Source organism: Mirounga angustirostris, unplaced genomic scaffold (assembly GCF_029215605.1).
Source record: "Mirounga angustirostris isolate CCGP_5_RB_7025 unplaced genomic scaffold, mMirAng1.0.hap1 SCAF_3, whole genome shotgun sequence".
NCBI classification, from domain to species: Eukaryota; Metazoa; Chordata; class Mammalia; order Carnivora; family Phocidae; genus Mirounga; species Mirounga angustirostris.
Window position 1 is genome coordinate 2,248,849 of NW_026991711.1, and position 18,037 is coordinate 2,266,885.

The following is an 18,037-nucleotide window of genomic DNA, read 5'->3' on the forward strand; positions in this document are numbered from 1 at the left end:
TTCCTTAGTATAACTTTCAAATTTCTTAAAGGTTTTGTAACTTTTTAATATTTTCCCCTTCACATGGAAAACATAAGTCTCTCAAATTCAGAGCATCCCCCCAGTACTGCTTCCCGACACACTGTCCCTGCCCACCCACTTCTCCAGGACTGAGCTTCATGCAATAAGCAGCAGGAATTATTTGCAACAAAAGGAAAAGACTCTTACTTAAAGAGAAAAATCCCCTTGGAGCTTTTAGCTAGGGACCCTTTTGAGGATTACTTCCTCAGAACGAAGGCAGCCACACTTTACTTCACAAAGCTGCTGGAAGGACTGAAGTAAGCAGGTATGAAAGTGCTCAGCTCACTCCCTCAGTCTCTTCATGAGCAGAGACACTCCACTTGGGCCAACCACCAAGTAAATGTTAGCAACCCATTTCTCAGAAGGGAGTGGACTAAAAAAAAACCGATGAAGCCATGAAGAAACTTTCCAGGGAAATCACTATACCAAGAGCCACAAACCTAGCAACTTCCTAAAACTACTACACATATGGGGGGCCTTCTTTAAAAATGTCTTTGGGGCTGTGGGTGGCTCAGTCAGCTAAGCAGCCGGCTCTTGATTTCGGCTCTGCGCCGAGCACGGAGCCTGCCTGGGGTTCTCTCTCTCCCTCTGCCCCCCCCCACCCCCCCCCACGCACGCTCTCTAAAAATAAAGTATAAATACATAAGCAAGCAAAGTAATAAAACGGAAATATCCTCAAGCTGCTCATCTCCGGTTCCTGTTCCTCCGGCAGGGCTGCTGGGGTTGGCTCACACCGGGCCTCCGAGGCCCCGCTAGCGGCCGGCTGCACGTCTGCAGCTCTCCCAGGGAGAAGCACACAGGCTGCGGGCTGCGCCAGCCCCGGGGCTGCGCTCCCCGAGGGCCAAGCAGGCCTGCGCACGTGGCGAGGGCCCGCTTGCCGGGGCTTCTGCCTGTCCTTCCTGATGCCCAGCCGGCTCTACAGACAGAGGCCGGCGTCTGGAAACCCAGGCCTCGAACAGCCGTGCAGGCCCGGTCCTAAGGCCCTGGCAGAGCCGCTCGAACAGGCCACTGCCACCCTCAGGTCCTGCCTCAGGCTGTAGTCATGGCCGGTGCTTCCTACCGCAGCAAGGCCAGACCTCAGGAATCCCGAGGACAAAACCAGCTCCTCGGGGGCACTTCCCGGGGATTCCGCCCACAGTGGCGACGTGCCGTGCTCCCCGTTCTCGCCTAACGCTACCTTTCAAGGGACCGCTTAGTGTAATGGAAGGGTCTCAGGACATCCCTTCTTTCCCACGGTCTTCTGTCCAGTTAAAAGGCAAGTGTTCATCGATATACCCAAAGAACACAAGGGTCTCTAAGTGGCAGAAGTAAAGGGAAAACATGAACATGCTCTTCTCAACAAGGCCTACAAACCTGGAACCAACAGCTGCAACCGTGTTATTATTCAGTCATTCAAAAGTGAGATCTAAAAAGACACAGTCACTTCCATCACGCAGACTTCAGGGACAAAATTTAAGAGCAAATAGCTCAATATAAAAGCACAAGTTCTTGGAGCACCTGGGCGGCTCAGTTAGGCACCCAACTCTTGATTTCTGCTCAGGTCGTGATCACAGGGTCATGGGACGGAGCCCTGCATCAGGCTCCACACTCAGTGCAGAGTCTGCCTGTGATTCTCTCTCCCCCTCTCCCACTGCCCCTCTCTCCTCTTGCACACAGGCACGCTCTTGCTCTAAAAATAAATAAATAAATAAGGGGGAGGGGCCTTTCCAGCTGAGAGGCTTCCAGTGTCAACACTGAAAGGAAGAGTACCAAGTTTATCAGGTTTATTTTGCAGCTTTCCAAACAGGTCTTTGTCAAGAACACCTTACATCTAAGTGTCCACTGCTCTCAAGGGTACAGGAGTAATACTTGTGCACAAGAGGGGGTAAAAACAACGGTACCATGCCCAGGAGACGTCAGATCGGGGCCACGTTCGTGATGAGGAGCACCCGCCCAAGGGCATGGACCAAAGCTGCCCCATGGCAGCCCCCCCCCCCCCGCCCCATCTTCCCGGAGACCAAGCAAGTATCGGCCCTCCTCCCTCCTGAGCAGCCACCAGAGAAGGAGGCCCTGGGGGCAGGCTGCCTCTGTGTCTGCCACGCTCTCCAACAGAGAACCCCAGCAGTCCCAGGACGCACCCGCAAAACTGAGGCACCGGTGGCTATTAAAGCAGCTCGCAGGCAGGACCCACGTGGCGAAGACATGCAGCTGTGCCCGCTCTGCCTTGGTTCCTCCATTCAATTTCAATGATCTGCTCTAAGGTTTCCGTCACTGCATTACGCCCACCGTCACACACGTCTCTTCCTAGTCTGGCGGTTCACATCAAAGCTACCTCCATTACAATGTGGGATAAAGAAGGCAGCTTCAATGCCTAACAACCGTATAAAATGTCCTAAAGTTCTGTCTGCTAAACATCAAGTGGTAGGATGATTCTAACTATGTACATCTTTATACCCCCTTCCCTTCTCCATCCTGGTCTCTCTCCCTCCTCCTGGATTTAGATCGTCACCGACCTCGCACACTTGCTCACGTAAGGTCCTAACCTATCAACTGAGCCAATTCCCCCAGATACTTCCAACTCAACAGCCCTAGGAGATTTTCAGCTTTAAACCACACAGTCAAGCTGGGAAAACACAGCCACATCAAGAGTCCTGCCCAGGGACAGCAGGCAGCGGCTCTGGGTGGCACTCCCCCCACGCCGGCCCCCCATCCTACACCTCTGCGCGGGCAGGAGACGGCACCCGGACAGCCATCCCAGCAAACAAGTTCTAGGAAGGGGCACCTGAGCCCCTGAGCGCTGCACACCCCAAGCTGGGACTGCAGCCCACAGTGTTCTGACTGTTCCCCCACACCCTATCTGAAGGACCAGGAAGAAAATGACAAGAGCCCCTCACAAAATACACTTGAGGTTTCTTATCAAGAGACCTCAAGGTCTTCTTGTTCCCATAAAGCTGAACCTAAAAATGTATAAAGGTAAATGGAAAAAGAAAAAGGACTTTAAAACGCAAGAGCCACTAAGTCCTTTTAGATCCACACAGCTCTCTAAAGATAGAGCTTCTCGGTGCTCAGGGGTCAGGCGGGGCCTCCCTCCAAGAAATCTACACAGAAGCTCTCCTGTCCTCACAGTGTCTGGGAGCTCTGCTCCATTCAGCCCCCTCCACTGAGGGATGACCCAGGCTCACAACACTGCAAAGCTCATAGCCTGGGCATCCTCATCACCCTCAAGAGGCCTAGCCCAGGTAGGGGTTTATTTCAGGGGCCAATTCACTGGCCACTTCCCTGGTCATGACCACACCTCAAAAACAGTCCCTGGATCTGCTCCCGAGACATGAGCTTTGATCAGCATAAACTTAATAAAAACCCAGAGAAAGTGCTTCTAGCTCGAAGACAGCCCATGAATGTGCCCACAAGAAAAACATTTCTCCTCTGCTTACGGTTTCAACTAGACATCTTTCTGCCCACAGAAAGGAAAATACCTGCTATCCACCAGAGGCCCAAAGAGGAAGACTGATCGAATAAGGAAAAAAAAAAAAAAAATCACAGCAAAAATTACAGCCAAATATGTAATGTGATAGCTTATTTTTACAATTCAGTAATGTTCATTTTTGCCTTGCCAACCGAAAAGCAAATGTTTTTGCCCTTTTATCTTCCCACCCCCTCAAGTTCAATAAAAAATTCTTACCTGCTGTTACTTTGTTTAGAGTCACTAAGGAACTGAGGACCTTGTTAAAATTCTGCCCCTGATACAAATCATTTGCATCAAATGTCTGAAAGGAAAAATTAAACAAGTTAGTAGGGTCTTATACATTGGGTGCAGGATAAATGAAGTTCTCCCAGCAGTGAGAGGACCATGGCAGGATTCGCTGAGCAAGTCCTAAAGATGCAGACTGACCCGAAGGAGCAGACCAGTGAACACAACTTCCAGCAGAGGGGCAGGGGTCCCACCAGAGTTCCCTCGTTCAGGCACGCTTTGATCCGGGACACAGGGCATGAGACCAGCTTCACAACCGCCAACTCCCCACATGGCCCCAAACCCCCTTGGCGAGCCGGGGAGGAGCCGTCCCAGCTATAGGGAGCTGCAGCTGCCGGCCCTCGGCGGGGCTGAGCTGAGCTGGCTTCACAATCCCACCCCAGCCACAGTCCGTTCCACAGCTAAGCACAGCAAGAGAAACACAGAACTGACCGCATGAGGAAGGGAAAACAGAAGCAGGTTCCAGAAGGGGGACAGCTCGGGGGGGACACCTCCATCCTCCAGGCACAGCACTGAGGCCAGACCAGGACTATGGAAGTGTGCACCTCCTCCTCCAACCCCGGCCGCCTACGCACCAGGCACACGGGAGAGTCAGTCCTGGCGCTCCTGCACACACACGCACAGCCTGCCTGGACACCTCAGAGCTGCTCTACGATGTGTGCCACGCGCCAATGCACACAGATCTCACCCCCAAATACCGCCTGAAGACTACATACAGCTTCTGATCACCAAGGAACCTCCACAAAAAAGTTCTAGTGAAATCACCCACAACTGCACCAGAAAAATGATGAAAAGATCTCTTTCAGAGATGTTGGTAACAAACATGTACTTAGATACCCAAACATAAACCATGTCAACAGCCTTCCAAGTTTCTCGCGCTAACATCACCAGTCATCCCAGGAAGGAGTATCAGGAGGAGGAGGAGGGCCCCAACTTCCTCTCCAGGCTGCCTGCCACCTCCTCTTCCTCCACCTCGCACATCCTGCCAGGAACCCCCTCTTCTTCCTGCCTCCCGCCACCCATCCCTCAACTCTTTCTCACAGGACTTCTCCTGGCCACGCTTCCCCACCACACTTGGTGAGGTGCCCTAACCAGGCTCTCCCAGTACACTCATGACAAGGACAACATTATGTTCCATGAGTGGATGCTGCCCTACACTGTAAGATCTATAAACCAGATTTCGCAACACCTAACATCTAGCAAAACGGCCAGCACAGAGTAAAAATTCCAATGCTTGCTGAATGGAAAAATGTACCAATCAATCCACCGTCCACCCTGTGGTGCTAAATGTCACTAAGGGACATCTACGTCAAGAGTCGCTAAGAGGAGCCATTCCATATCCAACTGCTGCCTCCCTCAAAAAATCTTCAGTTAAGAGTCTTTGCATTTAATTTCTGAAAGGAATAAAAATCATGAGGTCGAGTTAAACATGGGCAACCAGAAGAAAAACCAAAAAACTCAAAAACTTCAAGAAAAGGAGGCCATCAAATCATGGAGTCAAGGGAGGAGCTGAACACACAGCTTGCCTTCCTAAACGCTGAAAGAAACTGAACGGAGCCCTAGCGTGTAGGTGTGGCCGCACCGACGCATTCCGCACACAGGTCCCGATGCCGTTTCCCTCACAGCGGACATACACAAGGCGGCGGATTTCATGCCAGACCCTTCCTGAACAAGGTATCCCTCAGAACAGAGCGTCTTTAGAATCAGCTCCTACAACACAGAATGTAATTCATCTGTTGTGATATTTAAGAAATTCCAAGTCAAATGAGGGCGCGATCTAGGCTGACACGTCCACCTTCATTTTTTAATGTGTTAAATTTTTTTTTGTTTTTTTAGAGAATTAAGAGTATTAAGCTCAATAGGCCCCAACTTCCTTACATGTAGAATATGAATATTCCCTCACTTGTGAAATGTGGGAGTAGCTAATCTGCAGGTCTTCCAGCTCTAAAGCTCTCATTTTAGAGATAGAGTAATTAAATGTGTGGCATCCTATGAGAAGAATTCTATATAAAAAGTCTACTAACCTTCATCGTGGTGAGGCAGCAGCAAGTCACAAAACCCAGAAAAACAGGATGTTGAAAACTGAAGTTTCCTGTTACTCCAGAACTATATATCTTTCTTACTTGGATACCAGGAAGCGTCTGGTTGGCTGAGGCTGCCCGCCAATGGGCTTCAATGTGACATCAGAACTTAAGTGAATTCACATATGCACCACATTTCTTAACAGGAAACCACACAATGACAGGAGACAAATGCTTGGCACGGAGGAAAAACACACATTCTGGATCAATGAAATGTTTTGACTAAAACCCTTCTCTAGAAAGAGACAGCAGACTATTTCCTGAATCAGGAATCTATTCAACAAAAACCAAAATCAGGAAAATCTTCGAGTATATAGTTTGTACTATGGGAACAAGAGCAAAGTCTCATGAGGACTCTTACAGAAAGATCTCAGCAAAAGTCAGCCCACTTGTAGAAGGAGGACACTCAGCACACTAAATATCCAGGGACACTCAGTGCCTGAGCACACCCGCTCCACGTCATGGCCGAACCATGTTGCCCAAAGAGCAGCCCCCGGCCACCCCGGCTGGGGTCACGAGCCAGCAGGAGGGAAGGAAGCAAACCCTAAGGTCCACCTTTCCTCAAGTGGCACTGGGAACAGTGGTCTCAGAGGAGGCCACATGGTAGGATCTCCAGGAATTTAGAAAACCAAGATACTCAAGCCAAACCCCAGACCAATTAAATCGGAATCTCCGAGGAGCAACTGCCCTTCAAAATTTGAACACTCCCCAGGCAATTCCGTGCAGCCAGTGGGAGAAACATGCCCCTGGAGAACAAGGAAGGTGTGAATATTCTCCCCAGGCAGGCTCACCCCCATGACCATACGGACAGTAAGGAGGGAACACTCAATATCCCAGAGATCTTGGAAAAGCATATTGCCAAAAACTCACCCTCACTTTCACATTTAAGTGAATTAAATGTATAGCAGAATCCAATATCCTCAAAGTAAAATTATCCTACCAGTTCCCCCCCAAAATAATGTATTTTTTTAAAAAATCAGTAAATTTAATGTCAAAAGAAACACAAGAGTGACACAGAGCAAACATAAACCACAGGGAAAGACAGAAGGGAGCAGAGCTGCAAGTGAGGCACGGAAGTGCTCTCAACAGCACCTCTGTATGCACTAACCAAGGGGAGCTGCCCGCCCTTCTCAGCTGGAAGGCTGCCCCCTGCCTGTTACAGCCTCAGTTTACGGGAGGCACGGAAGCCCTCAGCACCTCCGGTTCCTCATCCTTCGCATGGGAAGGAAGAACATATACTGGCGATAACAAGGACAGGAAGCAGCAACGTGCAAATGTCTCGCATGTTGGAGAATGTACGAGATTTAAAAACTCTGAATCCTGCGCACCAAGCCTGTGGTTTCCTGTAAAACTGACGTATCAGTAACTATATTTACCAAAGAAAATTGTTTTCTAAAACACAGCTACCAAGAAAAAAGCATCCTCGATAACTGGGGGTGCTCTGGAGCAGAGACCTCACAGACCAGGCAGAGAAGGGAGTGCAGGTGTCCGCACCGCATGCTGCACACGGCGCCCCCCCACGCCCTCTGGCCCTGCCCTCCACTGCTCTGCACCAGCCAGCTCCCAGCTCCTGCTCCCGCTCCCACAGGAGAGGACCCGACCCCATCAAAGTGCTTGGGTTCCCATCCAGAATTCCCACCCCTGAAGCTGCTGCCTGACAAGACTAGCCCTCTTGCTCACATCTTTCCACCTTAACGGTGTGGACACCGTGGCACCCCAAGGCTCCTGGAGGGAAATATACCAGCACGGAAGAGGAAGAGTGGCCCCCCAGCCTGCACTCAGGTCTGCTCACAGCTGGGGTGAGCTGCACCTGCTGCTGGGGGCCCCCTCACTGTCACCGAACAGCCACCCCTATTTGCGAATGCTTCCACAAAACGGTCACTCCCTGCACTGTCTGCCCAACACTCAAATATTCAAAGCCTTTTCACACAATTAACTCTCAGGGTGGGAATCCCAGCGAACCTCATCCCAGCCCATTTTTAACACAGTGGGAAACAATCACAAAATCCAAGCAGCACAGGGGGCAGAGGGGAAGGCGTCAGCAGCGCAAGCCTCAAGGGCAGCTGCAGTGAGTGGGGCTCGTGCAGAGCAGACCGACGCCACCAGCAGCAGGGGGGTGCGGTCCCCAAGGCCGCCACCCTACTAAAGGTCCTGACTGGGGAGACAGACCTCCTTGCAACAGGAGAGAAAGGATATTGAATCTGAGACTCTCAGGCTGGGGGTCCCACCTCCCCAGCCCAGAGGGGGCTGCTAGGAACCCGCCGACACAGTTTGCAGCCCGAAGACAGCCAGCCATCCCCGCCCTGGACCCGGCACAGTGGAGGCGGCAGCTGCAGGCCAGCTACACGCAGCGCTCCCCCACATCATGGTGGGCCCCCAACCTGGGATCTGCTAGACGCCCCAAGGAACATGGGGTTCCCTTACGGCTGTAGCCTCCAGAATGAGCTGATAGGACCACAAATCTACCAACAAGTACCCCACCAAGGAACGAAAGCTGTGGCTTTCTACACCAATACCTCCACCAAAAAAAGCAGAAGATTAAGATAAAATTAAGATAAAATGTTCCGAAATTCAAGTTGATGAAAGTGTATTCCACAAGTACAATTACAGGCAGAGAGGTCTAAAGAGAAACACGCACATACAGGCATGACAGAATCATCCCGAAACTAGCGACTTCCTTTATCAGGGGAAAGATGCCAAATACCAGAAAGATTCTAGCCAAGAACATAGTCTCTTCAATTCAATCAAAGCAGGGCACTGCCATAATCTTCCTAAAACTATCAGAATACTTTTCCCCCTGGGCTTGCCAAACGCCCCCAGGTGGGCAGGTGGGCGGGCAGCACAGGACATCAGGGACAATGGACACCTCCAGGGACACCTCCTGGCCAAGCAGTGAGGGCAGGGCAGAGACAGGCTCTTGGCATGGATGCAGCTGTGTCCTCCAGCTCCTCTCGCAGACCAAACCCCTACCTCCACTGGGGGAGCCCACAGAGGGGTTCAACTTAGCTTCATCAACAAAACAGCACATCACTAAGCCAGCTGACACCAAAAGCCACCACCAAAGGCTCCAAGCTGTTTCTCTACCAACACCGGCTAGTCCTGGATGTCCCCGAACAAGGTACAATTCGGAGAGAACCTTGAAGGAAAGGGGAGACTGATGCAAAGGGCTCTGAACAAAGCAGCACGGACAAGACATGAAGTGGAGCCCAGACAGAGCACAAGCCCGCCGGACACAGCGCTCGCTGCAGCGCACATGGTCGCCGGCCACACCGCATCGCTCGGAGGTAACAGGGGCTTGATCAGCAGTCAGTCCCTGAGAGCAGATGTAAAGCAGCACTGCCACAGAGAAACCAGGCTAGATGGCCCCCCAATCCAAACCAGGACGAAGGGCAAGGCAGGACGGCACATGAGCGCACCCGCACGAGCTGCAACCCGCCCGCGGAAGAGGCCGGACGCTGCCAGCTCTGGGTCAGCAGCACCTGCCACCAGAGAGCAGAAGGGCCTCGGGAAGAGGGGGACAACCATGTGTGCTCTCAGATGTGGGGACACTCAGCTGTAGGCGGAAGGCAGCAGGGAGAAGGTATGCCATCTGGGTCAGGAGGATGCCATCTGGCCCGAGAGGCCACCTGCCCAGCGTCCCTCCCAGATCTGCCTGGCAGAGGCCCAGAGAAACCAGCTCCTCAGAGCACCCGCCACCCTGACCCCTCACCCCCAGAAATACTGTCAGTGATCATCACCAGAAGGGTCAACACAGGCCGTCAAAGACCTGAATATCTGGCCCAGATTCACCTTCCCAGCCTTAACTTTTGCTAATCCTCTAAAAATATTCTACTTTGACCTGTTCCTTATTTATTTGGTCATACTTAACATTCAGCTAATGTTCAGTTTAGCTCCTGAACTAACACCAGAAATCAGGAAGGCTCACCTGTACAGGAAGATGGAGTTGTGGCACACAGGTCAACCAAGAGTCACCAGCATCCACACGGCAGGGCAGTGCCAGGAGGGTGACCCCTGTGTGTACCTGCGAGCGCACCCAAATGCATCAACCTCGACCTAGATACAGGAAGACTGTTTTAGGAGAAGGAGCCACCATGATTTTCAGGAAAGCCTTAACCAACAGAATATTGTTATAAAATAAATAGGTTTCAAAGGCATAAGTTCTAAGAGCAGATACTGACCCGATCTAGAACTGTCACATTCATCACACTATTTTCCAACTTCTTGTCTAACTCAAGGTCACTGCAGCTGCTGTGTGAACACTCTCCCCCACTCACTCCCCACCCACTGCCTTGCCTTCCCATGGGCTCCGGCCAACGAGATGTGAGCACATGGACACGCACCAGCTCCGAGCAGGACGATGCACACCAGCCCCAAGCAGAAGCTGGAGGAGCCTTGGGGTGTTCCAACCAACCTCCCTGGTCTTTTCCTTTCAAGGAGAATGGTAGCGGCTCCAGTTTGGGCCTTGCATCAGCCTGGATCCTGGGAGAAAGAGGAGCCTCAGAGCACAGCAACACCCTATCTGCAGCTAACTAACCAACCAGTAGACAAAACCTCTGGTGTCCTAAGCCCTGGACATGTGCGGGCTATTGACTGACGTATCTGGCAAGAACTGGCTCTGCACCCAAAGGCCACATTTTCCCCCAACGGAAGTGATTCTTGAAGGGGAGAGAAACGAACAAAACAACAAAGATATTAAGGGAAGTAGTTAGGTCACTTAGAGTCTGGCCATGTTAACACTAAAGGGTATTCAAAATAGGAACAACTGTTCCCCACATAGTACTACTCATTCCAGAGCAAACACAGCTTCCCTCCCTTCCCAAACTCTGGTCACGGTCATCACGTCAGTGCTAAAGGGAGAGGCTTTGTAGCAGCCTCCGAGAAGCAACCTGCCCGCCAGCCTGGAAGCTCGTTCCTGCTCACCCGCCTGGACAGACGGACAACCTGGGCCAGGTGCCCTACGAGCCACCAGAGGGCATCACCAGCTTAACCTCTAGATGCCCTACTACTCGTCGTGTCTACACAACAAACAAGTCACTCAGACCCCGAGGCTTAAACCAGCTCCCTTACAGGTTGTGGGCGTCAGGAGTTCCAAGCAGCCCCACTGGGGGAATACGGCTCTGGTCTCTCAGAGAGGCAGCCTGAAGGCGTCCCTGGGACTGCGTCCAAACCATGGCTGTGGAGAGTGGCCCCTCCTCAAGTCTGCACAGCAGTGAGGCCAATGAAGAGGAGGGATGCAAGCACGCAATGGAAAGGACACCACGGTGCCTGCGACTCAGGAACTGCCCAACTGCAGACCCGCACGGCCATACTGTTCGTGAGGAGGCCCGAGTGCGGCCCCACCTTTAGGAGGGAGGACAGTGCCGGAAAACCACCAGCGCATCCATCCACCACGGAGTCCTACCCTTGTGCGCCACCTCTCTCCCCACATCCAGTGACCACACCTTCTAACCAGATGGGTCAGCTCAAACAGCCATCCTGTCAGGGTGAGGATACCCCTGACAAAGAAGGGGGACAGGGTTCCCTTAATAAGGTCACCAATTTAGTAAGACCTGCAAGGCTCTCCCACCCCCACACTGGTGGGCTTCCGAATTCATGGAAGTACTAGTGCTGGAAATCAGAACTATCTTCCACAGAATAAAGAAGCAAATTTTACAGCACAAAATAGATTGTGTTATACAACATAAAGACGTCATCAGTCAAATCTTTCAACTGCCAGTGAAACTCAAACTGGCTTACGACAGCTCCAGTTAGTGTAACTAACAAGTCAAGAAAGTAAGAGCCGCAGCTCAGAAACTGGAAGCTGGGGGCCATCTTTTCAGTCTCCTTCCCTCAGTGTGGGCTGCAGATTCGGGAACGTTCTTCCTGGTGAGGCAAAGCAGCCCCAGGCCACAGCCAACAAGCCTGCCATCTGAGCAGCACGTGGCTGGCCTGGAGTCACACGGACCAAACCCACATCCGCAGAGGCAGAGTGGCATGGAGAGCCGAGGGCAAACCCGAGGGGTCCGCACAGCACCCGGGCTGCAGAGATGCAGACCAGGGGTGGATGCCGAAAGCCTCGGCAGTGGTGGTCTTTAGGTTACCTCGGCCACTGTCCACACCCTCCCCAGAGGCTCAACAACCGCAGCAACTCAAACTCAGCCTGATCACAGACCACCCACCACAACCACCTCTGGCCCACGATGCCCTCCTGAAGAAGTAGGGCATGCACACCTGAAAGACGCCACTGACTGAGGACACCCCTGGCTAGACCCAAGAAGAAAACACTAGGGAATAGAAAGAAATGCTTTCTACAGTCTCCGGGCTAGCAGAGAGAGCCCCACAGGTGCGGCTGGCCAAGCACGTTCAACACAATGAATCGGCTCCTCCAGGGCATTTCTGAGAATGCTATTTTTGATGCAAGAAACTTACTTTTGGCACAGTTCTGGAGTGTGGTTCGCAAAGTTTAAAAATATAGTTTTGTCCTATCACACTGTCAAAAGGAATCTGATTTTGTGATGAGACGAGTAGAGAAGAATCTTTAACTCATGCTATTTAAGTTTAATGCAAATGGTCCATACTGATGGGGATATGTGAAGAACAGGACGCAGCAGGGATTTTGCCTCCTTGGCTTCTGTAGGTTTTGTTCTTAATTCTGCCTACTCCTACACTCCAGGGATAAAATTAGTTTGACGATGGATTCTATCAATACATACCGCGGTCACCCAACATGTCCCCAAACGATTTTTCATTTTAAAATGAGAATTACAGCATATTTGATTTTGTGGTTTCCACTGTATCAACACCCAACCATGAAAAAGGACAGGGACCACCCATGTAAAAAGAAACCCCAGACACATATTTTAGTGAGTTTCCAGGAGGGGGAGTGGTTAGAGAGGGGGTGACAAAATCCTAAGGAGGGCGGGAAGATAACCAGCACAATGAAAGCTCTGATCAGTCTTCACCCTCCATGGAGGAGCAATGGTCACAAGCAGAAACCACCAGAGACGCTGAAGCACCTCCAGGCAGGGAGGCCCCTGGGTGCTGTGAAGAACTCATGACGACTTTGTTTTACGAAGGAAGAAAACGAGGCTCCCAGGCTCCAAGAGACTGGGTGACAAAGGTCCCAGGAGAACAAACACGGAAGGCAGATCAGTCACCGCATTTTTCCTCCGCGGCGTGCGTGCATGTGTGCAGGTCCGCAGCAAGCGGGGCAGCAGGAAGGGGCAGCGGTCTCAGACACACTGCACGGATGCGGCGCCCCACCGGCCCAGGCCAGGCCCCTGGTCTGCCTGCCAGAGCCAAGGAGGCAGGCCTGCGAAGAAGAGCCCTCCACCGGTTGCCAAACAGGGGTCTGGGCAGATGCACGACCTGCTAGAGCTTAAAGTAAGTTAGGTACGAACTTCAGAGCCAGAAAGGTAATGAGTACGTTGCATTAAAAACTTAGAGCCAACAGTTACAAAACTCAAACTCTGAGAAAGGTCTCAGAGATGGTAAAGTGAACACGCATACTGCTCTCATCCATCTTGAGAATCCACCAAAATGACAGAAGAGGCTTTAAATAATAAAGGATTCTATCACAGTGCTGTCGGCTCTATGGCTAAAGGCCATACGCAATCTAGAGAAGGCTTCAGGGAATTCTTGAGAACAGGAAGTAGATGGGCTCCTAAAGGCCAGGTGTTCCGATCAACACTTGAAAGCAACCCCCTCCCCCCAGCACCTCAACCAGTGCAGCAGCATGAGGACAGGAAAGCAGAGCCTTCCTCCAGAAGCTGCTAGAAGGAAAGACCCCAGTAAGGACAGCCAGCTGCCTACCCTGGGTCCCTAACAAGTGACTAGCTCCAGGTGCTGCTAGACCCACATGACACAGAAGAGGAAAAGGAGGCAGTTCTACCCAAAATGAAATACGCTAAGAGCTCCAGCACCAATTTCAAGCCCAGATCACCCCTAGCTGGAGACAGGACACCTGGGGTACACAGAGGCATACCTCTACCTGCTCATGGAGGGCATCCAGACCCTTCCCTCCAGATTTCGCCCACCTGCTCCCAGCCTCAGCCCTGCAGTGAAGCCATCCTGGGCCTGTCTCTCTCTCAGCTACACAGCTGCACATTCAGGTCAGCTACGGGGCCTTTATCCACGGACAGGAATAGGAACCCACAGACAGACAACACTAAGGAGATGAAACCCACTGCCCTACTCCTCCAGCAAGGTACAGCTGAAAGCCCTGGGCACTGCATACAAAAGAAATGTTAAGATAACTCAGAGCTGGAGGGAAGCAGATTGGCTTTCTTCAGGGCCCACGAAACATGGCAGAGGGTTGTCTGGGTTTTGTGGGATTTTTGTTTTACTTCAAAAAGCCCCACAGCCCAGATGCACCAAAGAGTATAAAAAACAGCCCCAAGAAAAGCTTGCCTTCTCTGGCCAGAGCACCAGGAAAGGGGCAGTGCAGCAGACAGGAAACTTCCAGACACTAACTATGCCCACTGAACACCAAGGGGGAACATGGCCAATCCCACCACACATGGCCATAACAAAGCACCCCTCTCTCCATCCTGCCCCTCAGGTCCTGTGGAGTCACGCACAGGAGTGGGCTCTAAGATGACAAACGGAAAAATACAGGTTTCTGGCATGTTATTTACATTTTTAAAAGTACTGAAAAACTAAGAATCACCAGACAATACAATTAGTGAAAACTGGCATACAGAGCTATTGCAAGGAGCCAGGAGGAAGGGCAAGCATACTAAATCCTTCCCTTTTGTGAGGACCCAAAGGAAGGGAGCCCCAGTGGGACAGAGGAGGAACTGGATCAGAAGACGACTTTTAGGTGAAAATCCAAAGGGCTTCGTGACAATCAGCTATTACAACGACAAATGACAAAGTACTCTCTAAACTGCTCAGTGCTAGGGGTGCCTGGATGGCTCAGTCATTAAGCGTCTGCCTTCGGCTCAGATCATGATCCCAGGGTCCTGGGATGGAGCCCCGCATCAGGCTCCCTGCTCAGCAGGAAGCCTGCTTCTTCCCTCTCTCACTCCCCCTGCTTGTGTTCCTTCTCTCGATGTGTCTCTGTCAAATAAATAAATAAAATCTCTAAAAAAAATAAAAAATAAACTGCTCAGTGCTATGTAAACAAAACTTCCACCAGGTAAGAAAAATTTTAGGTGGTCAACAAAGACAGACAGTAGTTGGTGCTTGACATGAGACTTGAATAGATGCCATCAAAACATCCACACAGATGTTCAGATAAGGATGATCTCAAGAGAAGTACCAAGGCGGCTCGCATGAGCACGACAAAACAGGACTAAAATGTGCCTGCCAGTGCACTCCCTCCCTGGAACACTCTGTTATTTACTGGTCTCCATTCTCAGTGTGTTCTAGAATGCTTGGGCACCTGTCTAGACTGAGCACCCTTCCCTGCCTATTATAATCTCCAACACTAAAACTTGCCCAAGTTCAAGGTTATCACATACCCCAAGAAAGGAAGACCCAGAATGCCACAATTCAGATCTCTTTTAATTCCTCTTTAGGATAATTCATCAAATCCAGGATGTCTCGCTGGTTCAACTCAACCAAGGCCAGCCAGGAAGCTTCGGCAGGCTTTACCCACCCAGGTCTCTGCCTGCTCACCTTCTCAAGCCTGGCCATCTGAAGGGTTTCTCTCTACATCCCTGTGCGGCTGTCCCTCTTGCAGGACTTACAGCCTCTGCCCTGTATCCCAGGTACACATATCCACTTTACTTGCTTCACAAGGCTCCTGAGGCTGCAGAGAAGCATGCTGTGCACATGTGCGCCCGTGAGGGCAAAGCGGAGTTCAAGAACATCCTCATCAACTGTGTACACATGGATTATCACCTGGAGAAACACCTCCCCATTCTCCACTTGCAATGAAATTCAAACCTTCTCTTCAATTTCTTTGAACCCATTCTATCCAATAAATGGTCAAAGGATCTCCTTCCACCTAAACAGAATAGCAGTCTCCCTAGGAACACCCCCAGCAACAGGGCTTGCCCTCTCCTCTCTTCAGGGGCTGGTTCTACACTGCGATCCCAACAAGATGCTGAAAGACATCCTAAACACGTTAAGTTTCATCTTAGAAGAACGTAAGTTTCCAGGTCTTCTCTTGGCAGAGATGTCAAAGTTGGGACAATGTGAAACCCACTACACACGCTTCCCATCCCCTAAGTGGCCTTGTCCCAGTCCTTGATGTTTTTTAAACTCCTGACAATGATCCAAAAAAAAATTTTACATTATAACCAATTTAATAAACTCACCACTGAGAAACAATTAGCAAATGCCAAAAAGAATGGCATTTATTGGGCGCCTGGGTGGCTCAGTTGGTTAAGCGACTGCCTTCGGCTCAGGTCATGATCCTGGAGTCCTGGGATCGAGTCCTGCATCGGGCTCCCTGCTCGGCAGGGAGTCTGCTTCTCCCTCTGACCTTCCCCCCTCTCATGCTCTCTCTCGATCTCATTGTCTCTCAAATGAATAAATAAAATCTTTAAAAAAAAAAAAAAAAGAATGGCATTTATTCAAGCATTAAAGTTGCTAATGATCTGTTGGTTCTGTGTCTTTTCCAGGTTATAAATCCCTCACTACACTCAGTGAGTTATACATCATACCAAAAATGATGGGAGGATATGCAGAACGCTAAAACTGTGCAATTAAACTTACTAAATCGCACATCAATCCTGCCCCCCAGCTGTGTGGTGCAGCCTGGTCCTCTCTAGCTGAAGGCGGTTAAGAAGCAGACTGCCTCGCACATCTCCCTGAAGGGCCCCTCGCCATCCTGTGCATGGAGCACCCACCACCTGCACCCGCATTGTTCCCTGGTTTCAGCTGACCGGGAATTCTCAACTTAGAAGTTCTGGCCTCTCTCTAAATCTGGATTCAAATACCAACTCCACCACCGAGGAAACATGAGCCACGGGGCATCTTGCTGACCCTCTCTCCAGCTCAGTTTCCCCTCCACGTGTAAGGGCTATCCGGCTGTGGCTGTCCCGGCACTTAGCAGCCCCTCAGCAAGCAGTCACCATTACCATGGAGCTGCTGGTATGCAGTTTTAAACACTTATTTCTACCTCTCTGCATTTCTATCATTCCTCCTCATACACACCACTGTCTTCTCTATGTGTTTCTCCCTTTTCAATTAACTTTCCTATTCACTCCTGAAGTCCACATGGATAAAATGCAGCTCATGGCGTGAGTAGGAGTCAGGGACTGATTGTGGCTGGCTGGATGGAAAGCCTGCACAAAGGTAATACCAAGCTGAGAAGTGAATGGCTAAGTTCGCAAATGATACTGTATCATCTTCAGATTCTTGAAAGCAGAGGTAATCTCTTCCACAGAACCAAAATACACACAACTGTCTTAGATGCCAACCACCACCCTCAATGCTCCTGACCAGAACCTGATGTCCCAAAGGCAGCGCATGCCAAAAGGCCCAGGACCACCTGGCTGCCACCACGGTAGTAATTAATTCAGGAGGGATCATCACGGGATGCTAAGAGCATCCAGTGAAAGGCTCTGAGGCACCACCCCACAGATTACATACTAAGTACAAAGGCAAAGGGCACCTTTAAAGTGCAGAGACCCGGCGGGTGTCCCCTTAGCCAAGTGACAGAACTTAGCCCCAGCAGTATGAAGGGTCCACATTAAGCACTTCCCAATAGGACCCACAGAAATACAGATCACCACTTGTGTAGAATTCTTACCTAAAATGTTTAACCTGAACCAGGTCCCACGCAGACCACAGGGCACTTCACAGGATAACCACCCTGGCCTCCTCAAAAATGTCAAAGTCCTAATAAATGATAAAGGTGGAAGGACTGTTCCGGAAACTAAAGGAGAAAGTTCTCATTTTAAAGATGGACATGCTAGGTATTCAGAGGCAAGTATCTTGAGGTCTACTATACACTTTAAATGACTACCGAAATAAAAGTACCTAAATACTCAGAGCAAAGGGGCAAAGTGTCTAGATGGTAAACTGAGTAAACTCCACACTGTCAGCTTCAGCTTTTCCAAGAAAAGGGCAGGGGGTAGGTTAGGAGGTTCATTTGAGGACCCCCAACTACCCCCAGAATCTTTTAAGTAAAAATAAAAGCATTCCCTCACCATCCACACAAGGACTCAAAAGGAACAATCCCAACAGGCCCCGCGTCACTGCAGGGTCCCCATGGCTGCCTCCCCCCCACCCC

The 18,037-nt window shown here is 50.8% G+C and overlaps 1 protein-coding gene across 11 annotated transcripts in view; it reads right to left on the minus strand.

The window, feature by feature from the left end:
- Positions 1-18,037, minus strand: part of ARHGEF7 (Rho guanine nucleotide exchange factor 7) — a 130,972-nt gene that overhangs the window by 69,457 nt on the left and 43,478 nt on the right. For 4 of the 11 annotated variants that reach the window (XM_054506410.2, XM_045869716.3, XM_045869719.3 and 1 more), the window contains one exon: positions 3,722-3,806. The exons of 6 other annotated variants lie outside the window; for them this stretch is intronic. In XM_054506410.2, the coding sequence (XP_054362385.1) occupies positions 3,722-3,806 (85 nt within the window). Of the gene's footprint in view, positions 1-3,721; positions 3,807-5,814; positions 5,895-18,037 lie in introns of those variants that run through there. One more of the 11 variants, XM_045869720.3, reaches the window with a different exon arrangement.